This window comes from Stegastes partitus, unplaced genomic scaffold (assembly GCF_000690725.1).
Source record: "Stegastes partitus isolate 25-593 unplaced genomic scaffold, Stegastes_partitus-1.0.2 Scaffold123, whole genome shotgun sequence".
NCBI lineage: Eukaryota > Metazoa > Chordata > Actinopteri > Pomacentridae > Stegastes > Stegastes partitus.
In genome coordinates, this window is record NW_007577854.1 from 700,093 (window position 1) to 723,857 (window position 23,765).

General features: G+C 40.5%; 3 protein-coding genes across 3 annotated transcripts; 1 reads left to right on the top strand and 2 right to left on the bottom strand.

Annotated features, from left to right (window-relative positions):
• The first annotated feature begins 759 nt into the window (after window positions 1–759).
• polr1e (RNA polymerase I subunit E) lies at window positions 760–4,463 on the top strand. Its single transcript, XM_008278439.1, has 12 exons — window positions 760–847; window positions 1,146–1,249; window positions 1,351–1,427; window positions 1,514–1,599; window positions 2,287–2,339; window positions 2,444–2,588; window positions 2,780–2,890; window positions 3,015–3,111; window positions 3,197–3,327; window positions 3,430–3,511; window positions 3,829–3,960; window positions 4,182–4,463. The coding sequence occupies exons 1-12, from the start codon at window positions 784–786 to the stop codon at window positions 4,345–4,347; spliced, it is 1,248 nt and encodes a 415-aa protein (XP_008276661.1). The 5' UTR covers window positions 760–783; the 3' UTR covers window positions 4,348–4,463.
• On the bottom strand, window positions 4,406–13,750 carry fbxo10 (F-box protein 10). Its single transcript, XM_008278438.1, has 11 exons — window positions 13,714–13,750; window positions 12,805–13,422; window positions 9,854–10,681; window positions 9,534–9,683; window positions 9,098–9,234; window positions 7,958–8,028; window positions 7,645–7,797; window positions 7,179–7,529; window positions 6,782–7,092; window positions 6,487–6,674; window positions 4,406–5,571 (listed from the first exon to the last, which is right to left on the bottom strand). The coding sequence occupies exons 2-11, from the start codon at window positions 13,387–13,389 to the stop codon at window positions 5,391–5,393; spliced, it is 2,955 nt and encodes a 984-aa protein (XP_008276660.1). The 5' UTR covers window positions 13,390–13,422; window positions 13,714–13,750; the 3' UTR covers window positions 4,406–5,390.
• Window positions 13,751–17,230: 3,480 nt separating this feature from the next.
• Window positions 17,231–19,166, bottom strand: LOC103354874 (interleukin-8-like). The gene is made up of 4 exons (XM_008278452.1): window positions 19,001–19,166; window positions 18,704–18,836; window positions 18,474–18,560; window positions 17,231–17,873 (listed from the first exon to the last, which is right to left on the bottom strand). Exons 1-4 carry the CDS (start codon window positions 19,050–19,052, stop codon window positions 17,861–17,863), a joined length of 285 nt encoding a protein of 94 aa, XP_008276674.1. The 5' UTR covers window positions 19,053–19,166; the 3' UTR covers window positions 17,231–17,860.
• Between the last annotated feature and the right edge of the window lie 4,599 nt (window positions 19,167–23,765).

The window sequence follows — 23,765 nt, forward strand, 5'->3', positions numbered from 1 at the left end:
CTGCTGCTGAACGAGCTGCTTAAAGCCTCCACAGTCACATGGTGAGAGGGGTTGTCCATGATGGATGTAAGCTTGGGCAACATCCTCTTCTCACCCACCTCCTCTATGGAGTCCAGGAAGCAGCTCAGGACAGAACCGGCCCTCCTGACCAGTCTGTTCAGTCTCTTTCTATCCCTGTCTGTGCTCCCCACTCCCCAGCAGACCACTGCATAGAAAAGAGCAGACACCACCACAGTTTCGTAAAATGTCATAGCTAGTAAAGTCAAAGAAAAAAAGTAGTAATCTACACGTTGACTGTAAAAAATAAAAATAAAAAAATAAAAAAGCAGGCTCAAAGTGTACATATTGTCCACTTCAAAACTCAGTATTTTTGCAAATGATTTTTACAACGTGTAACTGCATGTAAATCAGCTAATGTTGTCACTATTTTATAGATATTTGCTGCAATTCTCACCGTTTTTACAGTTTTTAAACCTTACAGTAGTCTACAGTTTTGTTTTGTTTTTAAAGTGTTTCTTTTTAATGGTGTACACTGCCAGAAATATAATAATAATAATAATAATAATAATAATAATAATAATAATAATAATAATAATTACTACTGTGATAATATAACCGAAAATGGGATGTCCACCAGCATAGATATGTATCTATGTCCACAATTGTGGAAATACCGGAAATGCTGGTCCGCCCTCCACACCTCTTGGTGGCAGTCATGCGCCAGTTTTTCCAACCGACAACAAACGTCAAAGAAGAAGAAGAAGAAGCCGGACGACAACAGTCATGGCTGCGTCCTGCTCGTTCGTGTGCTGCGGAGAGGAGACAGATACCGACAAAGCTGTTATAGGTGACTGTCTTATATTTGTATCATGTCAAAACTTTTTTTGAATTAAAATAAATGTAATAATGGCAGTTAATGTTTAGGTGTGCTTAGCTGGTTGTTTAATACATCCGTGTGCATTACACACGTGGGCGCCAGCTGCAGTGTTTAGTTGCGTGTCCAGGCTTCTTTCCACGTGTATTATCAATGTACTCCGTGTCCCCAAACGTTGCACGATGAGAGTTTTAACGTTGTGAATGTGTTCGTTACTTTTGATCATTTGTGAAACATCATTAATATGTTGACATGTTTGTCTTTCGCACAGTCCGCTTTTCAAATGGCAGCGTCAAAAATGCAAACAGGCTGGATTTCTCCATGTACAAGAACACAGATGAGATTAACCCAAGAAAAAAGAGCAGGCGGATACTGGTGAGAAAGACGACGGACTGTTATGGCTTTACACCTGTTGCAGTTGTGTTGCTCTACTCTCAGTGTTTTCATTGGTGTGTCTCTTGTCTTTTCCTCTCAAGGTTGCTGAATCAGACAGACTGTCCTATGCTGGACACAATTTTGGAACAGGATCACTGAAGTGCAATAATCTTTGCAAGTAAGTGAATTAATCTTGTTTTGACACATTACACATGCTGTCACTGTAAAAAGAATTAATAAGTGTGATGTTTGGTGTCTGTTTAGATATTATGTTGGTGTGTTGAACAAACAGACCATGCAAATGGAAGTGCACAATGCTCAGCTCTTCAACATGCAACCAGTTATACCAGGTAAAAGGAAAACAATCACCAACAATCTACAGTGCCTATAAAAAATCTGTACCTCTCTTTGGAAGTTTTCCACTTTTATTACTTTTTAACATTGAATTGTGTTCAGTTTAATGTGACTTTTTGACAAGAATTTACAAAAAACAAACACATTCATGTCAACGTTAAGACAGAATTTTAAAAAGTAATGGCAGTTAGTTAAATATGTAAAAAATATAAGTGATTGCATGAGTATTTACCTCTTCAAGTTAGTATTTAGTAGCTACACAGTTGGCAGCAATTATAGCTTTGAGCCTGTGTGGATATCAACATCTGAACAACGCAATTTTACTAGATTCATCTTTGCAAAACTGCTCCAGCTCTGTCAGGTTGAGTGCAATCATTTACTTAAATTTTATGTTTGTAATTTATTGACATTACTTTGTAGAAATCTGTATTTATTTGGACATTAAAGAGTCCTTGGGGGGAAAAGGGTAATAAAATAACAAATAAAATAAAACTGACCATGTTGGAAGCAATAGAAGAGGAACACTTTTAGCTACTTTTAAAAAGGTACTGTACCTAGCCACAATCACCGACAGCTCTCTAAAAGACCAGATCATCTTTGGAAAAGGAAACTGTACAAAGCTTTGTGTGGCCTGCGATTTTGTCAGTGTCAATATATCTGACTTTGCAATGTTTCGTTGCCAGGAGAAACAGATACTGCAAAGTCCCAGGACACAACTCAGACCTACAGAGACAAGGTACACCAATTAGTCCTGTTGTTCTTAGAGTGAAAGAACACTGTACTCAAATAAGAGAGAAACTGCTACGAATGTCTCAATCTTATCGGACATTTTCTCTTTAGGTTGACTCATTGATTGAGGCCTTTGGCACCAACAAACAGAAGAGAGCTCTGAGCTCCCGCAGGCTCAATCAGGTGGGCAACGATACTCTGCAACATGCAGTGGCTAAGGCTGCCAACACTGTGATTGACAAGAAGGGTCTGGAAGGTAAGCTACACAGTCACTTTGTCAAAGACGCGTGTGAGTTTGTGTTTTCGGATGCTTCTTGTTGGCAAAATATGGGAGAAGTCAATAAAGGAAAACATAAGCTAACCTTACATATGGCTCCTTGAGTTGTCATCTTTCTCACCATGTTCTTGTTTTGGTGTATGTTTTTTTTCACCTCTCTCTCTCTTTAGCTCTACAACAGGAGGTGGCAGAGACAGAGTCGCAGGGAGAACTGGCTCTCCACCTGCCACCCTGCAATGCAGACGCAGACAAACAAGAGGACGTTTATCCATTTGATGATCGTATCTTTTATTTTCTCTGTGTCTGTGTGTGTGTGCGTCAATAAGAGAATGCCGATAATAGATTTTTGTGTCAAGAGCCAAAGCAGTTTGTTTTTCAATCTCCATCCTTAATCTATATCTTCAGTCCTGAGTCCAGTAGAGTTTGAAGCTTTAGAGCAGGCTGGTTCCAAGATGGCAGCATTGACCCCTGAGGAGCTGCAGAAGATGAGAGATGACGGAGGGTAGGACAACAAGGCGCTTATTGAGACATTTTACTAGTCAAGTGTTTCCATGCATTCTAATTTTGGTTTGCACTTTTCATTTGAGGTGCCTGAGTGTTGTGAGGCACCTAGAAAACCTGCCAACTACAGACAAAGCCAGAGAGAAAACAGCTCGCTGCGCCTTTTATCTTTCTATGCTCCTTAAACTGGTGCGGCAGAGGAGCATCAGCCGCAAATGTAAGTCATGTTTTTAGATTTCATCCTAAATGTATGTAAAGTGCTTTACAAACTTGCTGTTCACACATTGACAAATATAATAATCCATGTTTATGTGTACAGTTGGGCAGGAGGAAGGCTGCCCTCGCATCATTCAGAACAAACTCTTCAAAACGTTCACTGTGGAGACTTTCAACAACGGCAGGTGTGATAATGGTCATGCTGCAAGCTTCTGTTTAGGTGGATTATGAAGTAAAACTTTTGTAGCAGCTCTCATTATGTGGCGATTCATTCATCAACACATGCAGCTTGCAACTTGATATTAAAAATCCGTTTAAAATGCTTTTTACTTTGAATGCCAGGTTTCCATTTCATGAGCAAAGTGGCTCTTTCTCATGTAGAATTTTACACCACTCAAGCTTTATTCACATATTTTTTGTTACACTGATTCACTATGTGGTTATTCAGTCCCCCATAAAAACACACAATTATTTAACTTTTAACTGTACCTTTTCCTTTTAGGCTGCAGAACACAGTGTCTGCATCGATACATGCCAAAATAGCAGCGTACTGCCTGGCTCTGCTGCTGCATTTGGGTCACATGACTGCTGACCTGACATTACTGCACCGTGATCTGAGAATCACGGAGGCCAGGTAAGAAAAAAGGGCCAGAGAAGTGTAACACTGTGTTGTTATACATGGGTATCATTTAAGTGTTTCCATTTAAATAACACAGGCAGACTATTGCTAAGGCCAGTAGTGTCAACTCAGCCCCATTAATTCATGTTTTTTTTCTGTAGTGGTTTTGCCACATTTCAAGCTCTAAAAAGTACAGTTCTTCTTGAATACGAACTGATTCATATATTTCCCAATAGGATGATTGAAGTTGCAAAGTCAATGGGATTGACCCTAATTCGACCAGCTCGTGCCAAGGCTGATGAAGCTGGACTGCAAGATAACCACACGCAGGCCTCTCTTGTTCTCCCTCTGGTCAAATATGATCAGCTCATTGAGAGGCGAAAGCGCAAGAAGATGCACTGAAGGCCATAAGAAATGACAAGAAGTGGACACTGGAAAAAGGAACCGTAACAATTGGAAATACAACAAACCAGACTTATTGTATTTTGTAGACAAATAAAGTGGTGAACTTTGAGTTATACATGATATTGTTACTTAATGCTTACACTTCAATATACAAAAAAAAGCAGACTAACGAGTTGTAAACAAATTCTAGATGACCATACATCTAGCTTTCAAAACGTATAGGCACATTTGTAGACATCACGTATTGCACACTAAACATCTTTTTCCCTCTCTGACTGGCTGTTACCCAGTGGGTCTGTGTGGTTTTGAGAATATTTAGAACTTGTCTTAGTAAATTTGGAAGTCAAAAAAGCTGAGGTGTCACATTTTCAAAACATGGAGGAAATTGTACAAGAACAGAGACTCACCAGGAAACAGAACAGCTCTGTGCAAGAGGCAGAAGCTTAATTTTGGCTTAAGTTTTTTTTTTCTCCTTGCATATACACCTCACACTATGAACGCTCCTTCCCTAGCTACAATCATTGATTGATTTAAAAGTCAAGCAAGGCACAGCTTTACTTTGTACAATGGTTGAAGCTGGCATCTCTATAGCCTTTTGACTCCTGCTAGGATTTATAAATGTGCACTTCCTAACCAGAGAGTCCCAGAAGCAAACTGACAAAACCAACATAATCTACAGTAACTGAAAACATGACTAAGGTAAAGCTTTAGTGGTGAAATGGGTATCAAAGATGCAGGATGATGACAATGCTTGAATGTGTTGTACTCAAGCTTCATTTCAATAGTCCACACTTTTTAAGTTCACTAGAATTTTTTCATAAAATTACAAAAGGCTGATTTACAAAACGTTGTGTGCCACCCTCGTATACTGGTCCCTTGAGTGTTTTTGGTGCAACCTTCTTTTTGGATCATTTTACCCAAGAGGGCATCCTTTTGGAAGGTCTTCACTGTGTCCGTGCTCCACATATACGGTATACACCAGTTAAAAACTGACCACATGCTGACCTCTTGGCATTGGTTTGTCAAGTGCTTGCCAGTATTCACAGGATGGAGCAGAACATGCTGCCATTGTGGCAACCACTTTCCACAGTTGCACTGATCCTGGTGGTCATGGAAATTCCAAGTCGGGAAGGATACTGGGACGAAGAGAGACCAGCAGGAGAGCTTGCCAGTGGGCGAGGGGGAGGGTTTTCAAAAACCCAGGGTGGAGCAGATGTACAGCTGGAAAAAAAAGAGAAAAAATACAAAAAGTAAGTGTACTTTATTATTAGCAGATCCCCTATAAGTGTATTTTCCGTGCTTGTTAGCTGTGGCTAATTGATGTCTACCTGGCAAATCCAGGCTACATCCTGAATGACATACTTTGTTTTTTTATTTTCAGGTAATAGTACAGCTGGCCTTGCAAAGTATGTACTATTCAATGCAGGATGCATACAACTGAGACATACAGTATTGTCAGAATAATGCATCTAAAACTTTCACAGTTGCAGTCTGTAGAGGGAATTGAACAATCACCTGTCTGTGCTTTTACAGCTCTTCAGTTTGTTTATGCTCCAAGACACTATAATGTATGTGAAGTAGTGTGCAGAAGATTGTGGGTCAGGATGGCCAGACAAGCTGCTGGCTTGCATACTGCAAAATCCCACCAGGTGTAGTTAGAGATCCTGGTATTTTTTTGCATATTATATTTGACATACTATATATTTAAACCTACTAAATCTTTTTGTGGCATACTATATAGGAAGGTAGTATTTATAATGGAGAATCTCACTAAATACAATAATCCCTATTTTAAGATGTTTTGGTCTCCAACACCTGAGGGAAAAATTTGATAAGCTGCTGAATGTTCTATGTTCACCAGCTAGTTGCTGTTTGTGTGCTGTTAGGTGCTGAGCAAACAGTAAATGTTAGATTTTTAGAGCTCCCTCTCAAAGTAGCCTACAGCTTTAACAATGAGTAATTAATTAAAATTAACTATAAAATGGAGGATGGGCTGCACGTTTGTGTGACATTTCTACAGGTTCATCAAATAATGATTATAACCAGTGTGTGGACAGAGAGAGGAGAAAAAGTGCAGACTGCAAAAGTACTGATGGTCTCTAAATGTCTGCTACTTTTGGTGGGTTACTTAGTTACCTGGTATTATGCCTTAAAATACTGTTGTTACGCAACACACAGCTCTCATTGCCTGGATCCATATGTAGCAGTGTTTTTTTGTTTCCGGGGTGACCCTGGAACAAGATATTGTCATGGACAACACCTTTTACTGCCCCGAGCACAGCGATGCCACAGCTCTGTGCTGGTTGGACACGGTTGCGCACTACCTAACAACAAAAATCATAAAGAACACAAAGGTACACAAGTAATTGAGTGTATCTGAAATAGGCCTAACAATTAAATCCACCTGTATCCATGCTTCACTGCAGCTCACCTTGATATCAGCACTTCCAGACACCTGGATTCCATATGCACGGTTTCCAACTACATCATTCTCCACAATCTGCCCATTTCCACTGAAACTGACACCATGGCCGCTGTTCTCATAGACACCATTACCACGAAGCTCCACTCTGCAGTCTTTCTCCACCGTAACACCACCTCGACCATTTTCGAGAATGCAGTTTGTAACAAGTCGGGTCTGCTGACTGCTCTGCAGCACAGCAATGCCTGGGCCTCGGTTATTGTTTACGAGGTTAGCAAAAACATTCAGGGCCTCACTGCTCTTCACATACAGGCCAACTGCTACAGATAGAGACAGAAAAATGGACAGCATTAGAGATGGACAGTGAGTGACTATCTGTATTTGATGCAACAGATCAGCTTACTACCTCCATTGTAGCTCATGCAGTTGCTCTCCACCAGGGCCACGCTGATGGAGCGACGAGCAGAGTGGCGCTCATCCTCGCTGTCCAGATCGCTCTCCCAAGCAAACAATTCCCCTTCTTCATTGAAGTTCTCCTGCCCTTCTCTTCCTTCTCCCTCAACTCCCCTCCTCTCCCCATTGCCTCCATCTCCACCAATTCCTTCCTGTCCAGGCCAGTTCCCCTCCCTGGCCTCGATGTTCTCCGGGTCCTTCCTGCAGAACACTGCCAGCCCATACATACAGTTATGGATGATGTAGTTTCCTAGAAGCTGTGGGAGGCTGGATGACATAACCCACACACCACAGCCTTTGTTACCTAAACAGATCAGAGGAAAGGGGAATGAAATGCCTTTGCCATTGCTGTTGAAGAAGAGTTATGTCGAGATATATTCTTTGTATGATACTGTCATTATGAGGCTGAAATTACATACAGTAGACGTGGTTTCCCTCAATAAGTCCACGCCCTCTCTCTCCCACCACCACGCCGTCTGAATAGCCATAACAGATGTAGTTGCTCCTCAAGATTGGGTCGCCTCCTCTGCGGATGTCCACACCCCCCCATTGGTTCTCTCTGATCACATTCTCTGGAATTAAAGAATTTAAATGTAATTACAGGTAGAAAATATGAAAGGATCACAACCCAAATAGTGCTTTAACTTGAAGAAAGAAAATTAAAACGAAGAACCAGTTTTTCAAGCCGATGTGTGATGTAGTTGAGGAGATGTGAATGACCCACATGCATACCTGTTATCATCCCTCTGCCATTCTCATTAATAGCGATCCCTGCTGCCTGACCTTGGTAGATGTGATTCCCACTAGGAGAGAAAGGGAAGGCAGAACATAAGCATGGAGCAAATGCTGACAAGTTCTGACTTTGTCTCTGCTGCCACACTGGACTTGGTTTGCTTGTTTATGTGTGCATCTGCAACTCAAGCATCTTACAACCTGCTTATACCACACATCTGCTGCTCAGTTATGCACATCAATAGCACTTATTAAGCTGCTTGAGCTAAGTTAGCGAGCCATTTAACACCTCAAGTGGTTCATTCAGAGAAAGAAGATTTTCAAGTTTTTTGTTTTTGTTTTTCTAACATGTCCATATAGTGTTTTTATACGCAAGAAGACATGCCATGAGTGAAATAATAAGTCAATGCCACGGCTGTGCATTTCCACCTTCTAACAGTACAAATGACCATTTCAAAAACATGGATTCAGACTTTCAGGATTTCATATGTAGGAAACCTAAAGAATTAATCCTGTCTACATCCAGTGTGAGGTCTACCATATCATTATTCTTATTCAGAGTCAGTTTCTGTTTCAAACGCATGACTGAATAACTTCAATTAATTTAAAGACAAACAGGGATCATTTTCATAGAAGAAAACAAATCTAAATATATAATTCTGATGTATGGAGTTGAGTGTTTAGGAGTTTTTTGATTAACTGTAGAGGCACTTTAAAGCTTGTCTGGAAATCTGTATAAACGGTGCAAACACCCTATGTAAGATAGTGCAGATGCAAATGACAAAGTTAATAAGATGGATTTCCATTTTAGGAATCTGCCATACATGCTGGCGATCACATTGTCATGGCTTACTGGGACACATGAATAGAATGGAAGCATCTTTTAGTAACATCTGTGATTCTGCTATGACACCTCAAGATATTTGCTGTGAAAAAAAGGTGTTTTATAGAGGTGTTTTTTTCCCACTAAACAATACTGCTTTCAATTGATAAGTTGCAAAAAACAAATAGCGATGCTGTAAAACAGTGAGAAAACCCATCTACAATCTGTATGAACAATCTGAGTAATATCCCAATAATGGGAAAAGCAGGGACTGTACATCCCTGGACAAGTTTGGATGTTTCTGGAGTCCAACCTACCTCACCACAGGATTTCCACTGAAGAGAATATACACTCCCGCTTCCTTGTTGTTATAGATTTGGTTGCTCCGAATTGAACCTTTTCCATTGCCAAGGACAACAACCCCAGAACGCAAACCACTGTGTATTCTGTTGCACTGTGCAACAGAAGACGGAGAGAGTAAAAACAGAAGAAAAAAAAACAAGGCTAACATCAGTTAATGTGGATATATACCTACTGATATAACATTTAAAGCAAATGCTAGCTTTAATGCATTATTTTTATTGTGATTGATGAACACAACAAGCCCCAAAGTTGCAGACAAGACACTCGTGCACTTAAGAAAATCATCTTATCCATCACAACTGGCCATGACATGCTGCTGAAAATTTTTGGGACAAGCTAATGTGTCAAGTGTTTGTATCTTTGAAAAGCAGACAACGGTGCAGCAGTTACCAAAATGGTGGGGTTAGCCCCTTTTCGGATGTCCAGCCCTGCCTCCCCATTCGAGTGGATGTTGTTTTCTGCAATGAGGCCCTGAGCGGAGAGGCGCAGAAACACACCTGAAGCACGGCACTCGCAGACCTCGTTTCTCAGCATCACTATCTGAAAAATGGGAAGAGAGAAGAAGGGAGCTCAAGTAACTGTTTTAATAGGAAACTGCTTCTAAATTACTAATGATCTGAGCTACTACCTTTACTTGATATGTGATACATTTTAAATATCTTAACATCTTAACAACTTATCTGAAACAAAGTTATTATGGTGTCATTTACTGTGGAGTTCTGGATGCAGCGGACAGCATAATTCAGCCCACGGAAAACATTCTCCTCCAGGCGAGCTTGTCCATAATTAGACAAATGCACGCCACCCTTCCCGTCTCTGAAAAGACAGCGTCGGAGAATGCAGCCAAGGGTGGATGCTGCCAACATGTGAGCCTCTGGGTCCCTGTCTAATTCCTGCTGAAGGGTGAGGGGTTCAGGGGCCACAGATGGGGGATCAGGGGAAGAGGCAAGTGGCAGAGAGCCATCTGGCCGAGGCTTGAGGAAATGGGATAGGCCATGATGGTCACATGGGATTTTGTAATCCAGTGTAAATTGTTTTTTGGTGTTGTTAATTCCCCCTTCATCGCGATTCTCCTCCTCTCCCTCGCTGCATTCGCCGTCACTCCAGCCATCTTCAATCACTGTGCCCTGACACACGGCATCTACCCCTGTCCTTTTCTTCCAGTCCTCTATGCTCACGTGTTCCTTTCTCACATTAGCAGCTGGTGGTTGAGGTCCACCAGTGGAGCCGGCCTCAGGGCCTTTGAGAGAGCTATTATACCCAGGCATGCCACATGATGGGAACGTCCTGGCCAGGGCAGCCAAGTGTTTACAAGCCCAGTTCCTTTCTGACACTGGGGGACCTTCAACAGTCACTGAAGCTGTGTCACTTCCAGAGAAGTCGCAGCTGTCCAACAAACTGAGTACGACACCCAGCAAATGGGCAGAGCTGCCCTGTGAGAAGGAGCAGAACCGAGCCTGGCAGGTTCCTGGGCCGCGGACTTGCAGCTGAGCTCCCTCAAAGTTGCAGTTGTCTAGTTGGACGTGACCCCATGATGTCTGGAGAAGAGCAGGGAGAGAAAAATCATTGGAGTCAGACAAATTCAGCAAGAAAGAAATATAATTAGATCTTATTTGGTTGATATAGTCGTGAATACAGAATGAGTAAACAAGGTTACTTTATATCTTTAAATCTTAAATCTCTAATGAGGCATTGCTCTCTTAAGCCTCTTATAGACATGCACTCTTTTCTAGTAATCTGACAGCAAGTGAACTTGGTGGCTTCATGTCTGAATAAGCACCCTGCTCACTTTATCATAAAAGTTGTGTTGGCAATCTGACTAGGTCTGACCAAATAACATTTCTATATGACATTCAACAAGGCACAAGTCTGAACTGCATGCCATCACATTAATACATATTTATGCACAAGTGATGATACTTAAAGCTGTGTAAAGTGATTTGAGGAAGGACTTTTTTCTTCCACATTTCAGCACCAATATTGGCCCAAAAACATCACAGAGCGAAAAAGACACAGTTTGTATGCCAAAAATCACAAAACACCCTTTTAATTCACTTTGCTCTACAATGTCATATCTGAGGCTACAAAAGCAAATGCCCATAGATTTGAAACTTTACTGCGATTAAAATAGACACTACAAGCTCAGATAATTGAGACTCACTAATGAGGGATGTACACAAAATGGTAACCAGAGCTGAAGCTTAGCTTGTTGTTCTTTCCTCAGGGTTCATTACATATCTGCAGCATCAGACAGCAGCAGGATCCATACGAGGGTCTCCAAAGTGACACGGTTGAGTGCTTTGAAGCATGTGGAACAATGGAAAAACAGTGGCGGTAACTTCAGTATTTACTTACAATTACAAATTAGATCCGACATAGATGCAGGATTGGCCAGGATCTACCAGCAAGTTACAAAGCGTATTTTTTGTCACCTCAGGCAGGTGAGCTGTCACACACAGTAACAGTTTACAAGCTCCAATCAAATCATTTGCTACCTGGCAGATGTCCTCAGACTCAGTCCTGAACTTCCTCACAGCTGACAGGACTTTTTTCATTATAGGGTTAAAAAAGTAGTCGTTCGATTATCGTCACACATAGACAGAATTTTTTTAGGGATTAAGGAATGCATAAATAGACCAGGTTATTGAATGCTTTGACAGTTTGATAAGTTTGATCTTAGTTTAAATTTAGTCTTTTGTTTGCTATTGCAATTTGATGCATTATAAATCACATATATCTCATGTATATCTCATGTCTGAATGAGGCTGTGAGGAACATTAGCAAAAAACTGACCTATGTTTGAATGCCAGATTAATGACTATGTAAGACTCTTTCTCAGTTTTTATTCCTTCCCTCCCTGTAAAAGGGTTTTATTTGGTTCCTTCCCAAACTGTTTGCTCATTGGGAATCCAAAGACAACTTTGGATTGTTGGGTTTTCTGTTCTTTGTTTAAAATTCATAAGGTCTTCACCTTAATCTGTGAAATACTATGAGATGAAATATGTTGTGAATTTGCACTATATAAATAAAATTGAATTGGACACGGGCTATGTGGCTTGGTGGTTAGCACCGTTGCCTCGCAGCAAGAAGGTAGCCAGTTCGCGTTCCTGTGAGGACACGCAGGATCTTTCTGTGTGAAGTTTGCATGTTCTCCCCGTGCAGCGTGGGTTCTCTCTGGGTTCTCCAGCTTCCTCCCACACAGTCCAAAAACATCCATCCATCCATTATCTATACACCGCTTAATCCTCACTAGGGTCACGGGGGGGCTGGAGCCTATCCCAGCCGACTTTAGGCCGAAGGCAGGGGACACCCTGGACAGGTCGCCAGTCCATCGCAGGGCTACACTTAGAGACAGACAACCAAGCACACTCACATTCACACCTACGGACAATTTAGAATCACCAATTAACCTCAACATGTTTTTGGACTGTGTGGGAGGAAGCCGGAGAACCTGGAGAGAACCCACGCTGCACGGGGAGAACATGCAAACAGTCCAAAAACATGTTGAGGTTAATTGGTGATTCTAAATTGTCTGTAGGTGTGAATGTGAGTGTGCTTGGTTGTCTGTCTCTAGGTGTAACCGTGTGATAGACTGATGACCTGTCCAGGGTGTCTCCTGAAAAGGGTTTAAGGAAACCATAATAACAAGCTGTAAATTCACCTTGTACACAACAGTGGAGAACCAGGGCGGCATGAACACCAGATTGCAGAGCCTGGCAGTAGGGCACTGCTGCTCCATACACACCAGGAGGGCCACCTCGCCCAGTCGGCCCAGCCCAACCAGCTCCACAGGCACCTTCAGCGCCACCTCGGCCTGCTCCTCATACACCCCTGGATGGAGCACCACACGGTCATAGGGCCCCGCCACACCAAGGGCCCCGCGGAGGGTCTCAAACTCACATCCGGGCCCCACATTCCAAACCCTGCGGTCTTTTCTTCGCCGGAAAAAGAGAAGGCAGGCAGAGGACTGCAGCTCTGGTCCGTTTTGAGTCCAGGTGCGGGTGGCCAGGGCGTGCTGCTTCAGGGCCTCTCTCCAGGAGGGGGGCTCCAGGTGGGGCTGACTGGGCCAATTGGGGTGTCTGCACTCTGGGCACCCGAGGCAGAGCTGCCTCCAGCGGGTGTTATCCAGAGAGAGGACGAGCTCCCTCCAGGCACGGCACACCTGGCAGCAGCGGCCCAGGTCAGGGAGAGGAAGGTAGGCCAAGATAACCCTCCACAGCTCCACGGGGAGGCTGCCCACCTCCATGGCAGCGGAGACGCCGGCTGGGGAGCGCCGAGCCTGGAGACAGTCAGTCAGGTAGCTAGCGTGAACCGTTACACAACAATAATAAAGACGTACAACTGTGCGTAGCTTTAATACATTCTGCCAGCGTTTACACCAACTAGCTACAGTTTGTTTGCAGGAGAATAGCACACATTTCTGTTATGTTACTGACGTCGCCACGCAGGTCTGAAATATTTAGCTAAAAGTTTGCTACGATAAATGTTGGTTAGCTAGCAAGGCAGCGCTAGTTACTGGCAAAGCTCTCGTGACTAACGTTAGCTACATCATGAAAAATGAAAGCCTTACCTTTTTTCCTTTTGTTTTTGTTTTTCTACCAGTTTGCCATGCTTCGTCGAATCAACACATGTCGGCTCGATGTCTGGACCTGCTATCTACGGACATGTCTGAGACTTCGTCCTCACAGCCTCCAGAGTTCAAAACAATCCATGGTGCCTGCAGATGTGCCACCGAAATGGAGTTCAGACGGTTGCTTCCAGTTTACGGCAAGAGACCACGAAGAGATCTCCATCTTCCGCTTTTACCAAAGGTGGGCGTTTACCTTATGCGCTCCTCAACGCATCCAGTGCTTTGGGGAGGTGGGCTGATGCTGGTGGGAGCTGTGATGGTAGAGAAGGCTGGTATTACATAAAAAAAAACGAGACAACTATCATTACACCGCCTTTCGCCACATGCAGACATTTCGGTCTAAATTTCTTCCTTATTTTACCGTGTTAGACCCTCAAGCAAGTATTGTGGTCCAGCTCAATGTCTGTGTCGTTAAAGGTTTGCATTATACTCCAGCCCCAAAATAACTTTCCTCCTGGAAAATTACCACCTGGTAGTGGTAAGTTCTAATTTAATTTTTTTGAATGATAGTGGCCTAGCTAATCTTTAAATACAGTGCCTATAAAAGTGTTCACACCCTTGGAAGTTTCCTCTTTTAGTGCTTTTCAACATAACAACAGAGATTATTTCATGTCAAAGTGAAAACAGATTTCTACAAAGCAATGTCAGATTTTAAAACTATAAAAGTTAAATAAGTATTAAAGTTAGTAGATGCAACTTTGGTTGCAATTGCAGCTTTGAGACTGTGTGGATAGATCTCAATCAGTCTTGCATACCTGGACACTGCAAATTTACCCCATTCTACTCTAAAACATTCACCGTCTTGTCTTTAAACCATTGATGTGTAGCTTAGGCTGTGTACCTTAGGTCATTTAGTCGCTGAAAAACAAGTGTTCTCCCAAGTCGCAGTTCTCTTGCAGACTGCTTGAAGTTATAATCTAGGATTTCCCTATATTTTGCTGTATTCCTGTTACCTTTTACCTTTATAAGCCTTCCAGGGCCTGCTGCACTGAAGCATCCCCACATAATGATGCTGCCACCACCGTGCTTCTCAGTGGGGATGGTGTGTTTGTGATGATGTGCAGTGTTTGGTGTCGGCCAAACAGCATCCTGCCTTATGGGAAAAAGCTTTACTTTGGTCTTGTCAAACTAAAGAACCTTAAAGACTCCCGTATGCTTTCTGATAAGCTGTAGTCTAGACTTAAAATAAGATTTCTTCTAAAACACTGGCTTTCTCTTTGCCACCCTCCCATAAAGCTTTAACTAGTGAAACAGCTGTTGTATGCACAGTCTCTCCCAGCTTAGCTGCTCAAGCTTGGAACTCTTTCTAACATTCATGTTACAGTTTAAATATGAACATCACAACACAAGTAATCTTGTGCATAAATAACATTATATACATTTTTAACTTTTGTGTAAAGCAAGCTGACAATGGAATATTTTTATTCACTGGACTGAAAACCATCCTTTAAATGAAAGCACACGAGAAGTTTAGAGGTAAAATTATTAACATGAAACACCACACGGAGCCAAACTGTACACATTTTGTAATTTGGGAACTGCAGGTTGAGTCTTTACCAGAACAGATTATTGTTGATGGCTGGTATTTTAAGCTTATTGTGTGTTTTTTCTAATGTAAAATCTGGGTCTGAAAAGTATTTACAACTGTCAGATAAATGCAATGGAGGAAAAAGTATGCAGCATGTAGTAGAATAGAAGTAGGAATGAAAATACTCATGTAAAGTCAAAAGTGCTTGAGTAAATGCACTTTACTTTTTGATCTTTTTTTCAAGATTGATTTCAACATTTACTTTTTTTTTTTTTTTTACCAAAAAACACAACTCACAGACAGCACTGTAAGATAAAAAGTAAAGTTTACTTGGAGAGTGAATGCATACAAGAGTCGATAACAGCCTTAATAATGCAAAGCAGCAAAGGCACACGGAGAAAAGCCTGCGGTTCAGAACAGACAAACGCTGGCGGGCAGAGAAGGAGACTGAAACCCTATACAGTCTGGCAGGGAATGAAAGAAAATGGGCTGGTGTAAATGCATCTAAGCTGATGACGTAATGGGGAGCAGGTGTGGAGGTGGTTGTGTAAAAGTCAGGCGATAAGGAATTGCGGGAACAAGAGGGTTACTGAAGGACAAGTGGGAGTGGCTCTGAAATGATGGGAGACCTTGTGCCGGGCAACGACAAAAAGCAGAAATAAAACAGAGAACTCATTGTTGTGATACTTCATGGGAGGTTTTCTCTCCTGGAATTTCAAAACATGTTTTCAAACTTTCTGCAAATGCAGCATTCCAGAAAAAAAAATAAAGGTGACTTGTATATGTCCTGAGCAATCTGTCTTTGAAACAATGGTCCAGTATATAGAGGAAGAACATTTTTTCTCTGTAACTTTAATTGCTGCATTTAGGGTTGGATTGCTCTGCAGTTGGCTCAGAAACTGCAGTATCGTGTTGTTATTGGCTTTCATCCTAATCACATGCCTGGCTATAGCTGCACAGCAGCCAAATGCTTTTCTTGAAAATTATACAAAGAAACACAGTTTAATTTGGGGATAATGTTGCACTAAAATAATACAATGTCAGTGATGCCAGCTTCTATTTAAGGAGTGTATTCGTAGTCACATAAACTGAGACAGTCATGACGGTGCATATCTTTGTCCAAGAGGTGGCAATGTTTGTCCACTGACAGATTGATTTGACTCTGCAAGATCCAAGGCCTGAAATGGCACAAACCAAGAATCTCTGCCTAAAATTTTAATGATGTTTTGATTCATTTCATTTGTGTTTCTAAATCACAAACAGCAAAAGTATGATGATGATCTTATTTAACAGAAAAGGTAAAAAATGGTCATTTACACAATGTGTATGTCTCCAACATGAAGGTAATACAAATTATGAAGAGACAGTAATGTTAAGTGGGACATAGTGTTTTTTTCAGAGAAACTTGTTTTTTAAAATGTACTGTTTGAAAACAGAATTTAGTGAATTATTCTGTGCGCCCTTTTCAAAGTCAAAATATGGAGATCTTGTCTGACCTCTGGGGGAGAATAATGAGGTGTCCCATCTGAAAATGTCAGGTTTAATTTTAGAGACAGTATCAAATGAAAAATACTGAGATTTCATGGCTGCTGTTTCAGTCCAGATTTTCATCATTATGGCTGATGTCATTAAATGCATACACTAGAGTCTCATTGTATTTTTGGATATGCATAGAGAAAATGTGACACCCACCAGCAGTTTAAAATACCATTTGTGAAGGTTGATGTGTTTTTAGATTTCTAGAAAGTGTTATTTTTATTGCTCGGTGTTCCACAAACCCACAAAGAATGATCTAAGTCTTATGTTGAAATCAGGGCTAAACCTTTTTCATGACTTGTTGCTATGTCATCCTTCCTCACTTCTGCTTTGTGGAAAAAAATGGAAAGACAAAAAAATAATCTCAAAAAAGTGGATATAGGCACATTTGTGGTTTGTTAGTAAAATCACAATTTATTCACAATCATTGTGTTAATATTTTATGTGAAAATGTATATGTATGTTTGTTATAAACATGGACATGAGGTCAACTTCTTGAAATATCTCTAATCTCTAACACTGAAAAAACAGGAGCAAGGCTGATAGGCAAAGTAAACACAAGACTGGAAACCGCTGAACAGTTTTTACACTCTGTATTAAATTTCATTTTGTCCTGTAGCCTGTATTTATGTTCAGTTCATGTCATTGTTTCAAAGTGTATTACCCAAAGAGGAACAAAACAGGATATGCACAGTTACACGACAGTGTTTTAGAATTTTGTACATCCACCCTGCTTCACATTTGAAATGCATTCATTGTCCTTTCTGATAGGGAAAAACATCCTATAAAGTAATAAGACATATGATGTTTAACATATTGGTAAGAATATAATGTGTCACCATGCCTTCCTGTCTTGCTCAGGAAACAGAAAATTTGAGTACAGATTATCTAAACACCATCTCTGAAATATCAATCATCTAATGAATCCAGCTTTGTGCTCCGTCAGTGTAACCCATACTTCCATTTCATCATCAGTGGTGCTAAAAATCTGTTCCCCCAGCCAAATCTGGGAAGGTTTGTTCTTCAAGTTGTCTGCCTACAGAGAAGGAAATGAATGTATTAATTTATTATTAATATTTATTCATTTCATTGGCTATTGCACTTCACTTACACACACTGAATAGAAAATTGGTGACATGATGTTTACCCACTGTGTGATCACTATAAAATGATTTCAAAGTATGACTTTCTGGATAGAATTAAAATAATGTGACAACTTTGAAATGTAACATCATGACTTGAAAGGAAATGTTTTAAACTGTAATCTATGAACTCTCCTGTAGAAAGTTAGTGACTAACCAGCTTCCTGAATGTTAAGGAGAAGTAATGACTTCAGTTTTCTTCTGCAAACATCCTCATCTTTCTCTGATCTGTGACTAAGACTATAAAGGCAATAAATAACTTCAGTTGCTGCCATAAAGTAGCCAGAATTGCCTTTCAGTTGACGTGAATCTAACAAAATACCCTTATGTAGAAATCTTGCTCAAACTGTGCAGTCATATTGCTGTCAACCGCATCAGTCAGCAATTTCAAATATAAATTCTTCTCATTCATATAAGACTTTATTCTCAAGTTAATCTAGTAACACTTTCCCAAAAAACACAGTAAATTGATAGAATATGATAAATAAACTTACACAGCTGGTCTATTTGCAAGCACTTCTTTGACCCATGGAGCATTAGGGTCCAGACAAATCCTTTTTCCATCCTTTTTAAGAGTGGCACTACAGGATCAGACCCAAGACATCAGACACAGTGTAAGACTTTATAGTATTGCTTCAGACCCATTAAAACACAATCACCTTGGGCATGCTTCAAGTTTTTTATGAGTACAAATGAACAGAGCAAGTTTGACCCTTGGACTTACATGATCTCTATTTCAGGGCAGTGTGAGCTTCCAGGTCTCACTTCCACCTCTCCTATGAAACGGCCAATCTTCCTTTTTTCCTTCTTGATACAGTGACATCGCAGAGGTCCTCCCTGATCCCCAACACTGATACCTGAGGTTTGTAGAGATAATAGAAGGATTTGAGCATCTGGACGGAAACAAGCCACATGACAAGAATCCCAGCTCTGATGCTATCAACAGGTGTTAAAAATGAATTTCTAAGAATCTTTCAACACTTATCTTTATTCATTTTGTTATTTGACAGATTACACTCACCTTCATGGATGATCAGGAAAACCAAGAGTGCCACAGTTGCAATGGTAGACATATTTGCTTTTAATCTGAATTCAGAGATCCCAGGGATACTATTAAAGTTGTCAGTAGCCTGCAAACCTTTATGCGAAGCTCAGCCCTTCCCTGTGCAGCTGCTGCAAACTGTGATGCAAGTCTGCTCTTTTAAGGCTTTTTTTTCTTCATGAAGTGCTCCCTCCTACTTATTCCAAGGAACTGAGTTTTTTTTTTAAAAATTCTTGTAATGGTACTTCTGATAGTAATGACTAATTTAATAATAGTTTTCTGAGAACTTGTTGACTATAAAATATGTATGCAAAACTAGGTGTTGTGTATTCTTCATTTTTGTTCAGTGTCAGCAGTGATTTTGTTTTCTCGTCTCTTTTTGATATCCTGCCATAGGTGCAGCAGAGGTGTATTAGCAGGAACACAACTGAACACTCGTCATTTAGGGGATTTAATTCTTATGGGAAAATCAGTTTCCAGTGAAAATCATTCGGTGTTGTTGCAGCTGAACTCAGTCAGCAGAGAGTTATCTTGAGCCTGGATTTCTGTGCCAACCAACTACAACCATGTATTCTGTCTTCTCAGTTCTGTTACATTTCAACATCTTTGTTTTGATTATAAAGTCGAAAGGCCTTGCAACGTCACCAAACAACTCCAAAAAAAAGAAACAGCAATGTGCAGAAACCAATATGTTCTGTATGTAGACACATGTAGACATGGGGATAATGTCACTGTAAATGCATTTTGTGTACAATAAATAAATAAATAAATAAATAAAGCTGAAGAAAAACTATTGCAGAGCAGGCAAATACGAATTTGGAGGTTTCTGAATATAATCTACAGTTGTCATATATAATTCTACAATTTCATTTCGCAGACGCTTTCGTCCAAAGTGGCATACCTGTGAGAATAGATACAACACAAGCAAGCATCTAGTCACTAGAAAACAACCTGGATAAGTGCCATAAAACAAGATCAAGTCTGATAGAACCTTGATGCCTACAGGCAGTGCAGGAGATAATAGGAATTTTATTTATTATCATTTTTTGGTGCTTTTTTTTTTTTTTGCAGTCTTTCAAGTACAGCAGTGAGTTACGACAAACAAGCGAGCTTGTCCTGGCATGACGCTTATCAGAGGAATGCTACTACAAATCAGTAGTATATAAACTGCAGGACCACCCATCCTCCGACAGCACTCCAGCTCAAAGTTTTGTGGGTTTCAGTCTTCAACCACCTATTTGTAAATCTGAAAATTCCCAGACATTATCCAAATCTCCCAGAGGCCGACTGCATTAGAGTCTCATTTGGAAGGTTCTTACTTCCTTGTATTGTGTATCATTCATCATCGTGTCATTCGACACTGAAACTATTGTTTCCTACTGTACACAAAGGAAATCCTACATGCTTATGCTAAAGTGACACGCTAATGCTCAAGCATACCTATCAGCTTTACACAAAGACTAAAAAACACAAACCAGGAGAACGACTGGATAATGACACGCTCATGATTCATTCCTGGTTTTCCCAGCTTCTGTTTTCATGCTCATTATCTCGGCCGTTTGTAATTGGTATCAGTGTGTGGTGCTTTGTGTGCAAGAGCGCACAGTGAATGTTATCAGGCAGTTTGCTGTCTCAGACGAAACCTCCGTCTAAATGTACAGTGTTGCATACATATGCTATGTAATGGAATACTATTATTCCACTACAAACTTTTCTGCACTGTCCTATGTTATTCAAAGTTACATTAGTGCTGAAGAAGACAGTATGCATCGCAAGCTATTTTTTGTCAGGTGAAAATCTTTTCATTTTTTAAATTTTTGCTCATGATTAGTATTCTTCTAGTTCCATTCCTGCTGGTGTGGTGCAGCTAATTGTTTTATGCATGCTTGTATGGCAGGAATGTAATCTGTTTTACAGGTATCTGGCCATAGCAATAATAATAAAGTATTACACAAACTGACTTTTATTCTGTGTTGGACTTTAATGTACGTGCCATATTTCATGTGAATTCATGCAATCATTGTCGGGACATCTCAATAAACAAAATCAAGTGAACCTGTTGGGGCAAGGTGAAAGATTATGGCATCATCAAAGTTATTAGGCGTAATCCCTTGGGAACAGCTCAACTCTGTACAAAATTTTGTGCAATCGATCTAGCAGATTTTGAGATATTTCACATGCTTGCAAAAAAAATAAATGGACCTCCTGAAAATTTGTTTGAATTCATCCTCCCAAGACCTTGAAAATCTGGACAAAATGTCATGACAATTATTCTTTCTCTTTACTCTATTTACTTAGATTTATATTATGATGCCATTAAATGATAAGTCATTACAATGCCACCAGGTCAGCCAAGTTTTATCTGAGTTTGGCGTACATCCATCCATCCATTATCTGTACACCGCTTAATCCTCACTAGGGTCGTGAGGGGACTGGAGCCTATCCCAGCTGACTTAGGGTGAAGGCAGGGGACACCTGGACAGGTCACCAGTCTATGGCAGGGCCACACTTAGAGACAGACAACCAAGCACACTCACATTCACACCGACGGACAATTTAGAATCACAGTTAACCTCAACATGTTTTTGGACTGTGTGGGAGGAAGCCAGAGACCAGAGAGAACCCACGCTGCATGGAGAGAACATGCAAACTCCACGCAGAAAGAACCCAGGCATCCACACCAGGATGCGAACTGGCGACCTTCTTGCTGCGAGGCAACAGTGCTAGCCACCTTGAAGCCCAGTTTGGCCCACATATTTATCTGATTTAAGTGCTTTTCTTCTCTGCACTAATGAAAGTTCAGTGGAAAGTTTTGTAATAACCAAACATCTATGTATCATGCTGTCACAGAAAAAATGATCATACTTCTTATGGGATCTCCTGTGGCTACAGAGCCTTTTTCCTCTATTGTCTGTGTGAAGTTGATCCTATACTTACAAAATCAAATCTTGCATATCATTTACAATAATTAAAAAGTTCACAATTTGAAATTGGCTCTGTTAAAAACAATAAACGACATAAATGCACAACAGTTTCCTTTTTCACTTTGATTGATCTGTTGTGAAAAATCTGCCCACAGCAACAAATAGAATTTTGGGGGAAGACCAATGAATGAAGTGGTCATTTGGTTCCAAAAGTATGATTGTCACATGCCGCGTGTCATCCTATTTTTGTCTATCTCACAACATGTATTGGCTTTAACAGCAGCAGCAAAATGTTAAATTAGAAAATTTCCATTGAAGTTCATCACATGCTTTACACAGAGTTGACCATACAAGTACGAGCATGATTTTAGACATGACCTGGTCAAAGCTTCCGGTCCACCTGAGATTTATTTTAGTTGTTGTTCAACCATGAAGCAACTACAAGTATATCAAATATGGTTGTATTGCTAACAGACAGAATTTTGGCATCTGTCCAAAAGGGTTCAGTCAGTTTAACATGATTTATGTGAGGCAACAACTGAAAAATATGTGTCAAAACCACAACATTTGGCCCGTTTAAAAGTTTCTCAAGACTTCATTCTGCTTTGTGAGCTGTAGTGTCTGTAGTGACGTGGTAAATGCCAAAAGATCTGTCAGAGCTTGTTGAGATTACATCAGGTATTTGTCCCATGAAAGTTTTTTGGCATGTGGCCTGACGTTGCTTCAGGAATGTCAAACGCATGAACTACCAATGTATGCACTTCATAATGACTGTCATAATTGCCTGGAAATGACATGCTCATATTATAGGGTGCATAAATGTCAAAAGTTCAAGATTCAAGATTTATATATTCATCACATACACAGCTATATAACTACAAGACTATAAGAGTCTGCAAATAGAATAGAAAACTTAGAACAATGTAAAAAAAAAAGTACAGAGGCACTCACCTAGTTTAGGGGGCGACCCATGAACAGGGGACATAGTTCGAGGGTCCTGGGTTCGACTCCCGCTCACAACCCTTTGCTGCGGGTCTCTCTCTGTTCTTCTCTTCCCTTTCCTGTTTATCGCTACTGCTGTAAAACGAAGGCAAAAAGCTATTTAAAAAAAAAAAAAGTACAGTGAGGGAAAATAAAAGCTACACAGTGTATAAATGTTACATACAATGGAATGTGCAGACATGATGCACGGAAATACAAATACTATTAAAAAGTGTTGTATGCAAGTATTATTCATTAACAGCCACATCAGTAAAATCCTTGATTGATGTGTACAAGAAGAAGAAGAGGATCTATCTATCTATCTATCTATCTATCTATCTATCTATCTATCTATCTATCTATCTATCTATCTATCTATCTAGATATGTGTGTGTGTGTGTGTGTGTGTGTTTCAGGTGTTGAACTGCATATACACAGTCTTAATATCCAGCACTTGTGTAGCTTTTGTTCCTGACAGCTACAGGTGTATGACCCTGATTTGCCTTTATTAAATAAGCAATAAATCTGGCAGTGCATTCGGAGTTTGGACACTGTCTTAATGAGTAGATGTCTGAGTATGTGAGAGATCTGCCAACAGCAAGTTCACAAATGCCTCTTTTCACAATAGACGTCCTGAAGGTGAAATTTTAGATGACAAAACCGGAGGGTAACATTCATCAGTCACTCATTCTGATATTGCATTGAACTGTTCGTTTTATTACATGTCACCAGTGAATCAGTTGTCGCTTGATCAATTTTGCATCCGTGAGCCTGGCATGAGCCACGGTGCCTACTCTTTCAACAGGAGTACAGATATATAAAAAATTACAAAACACTTT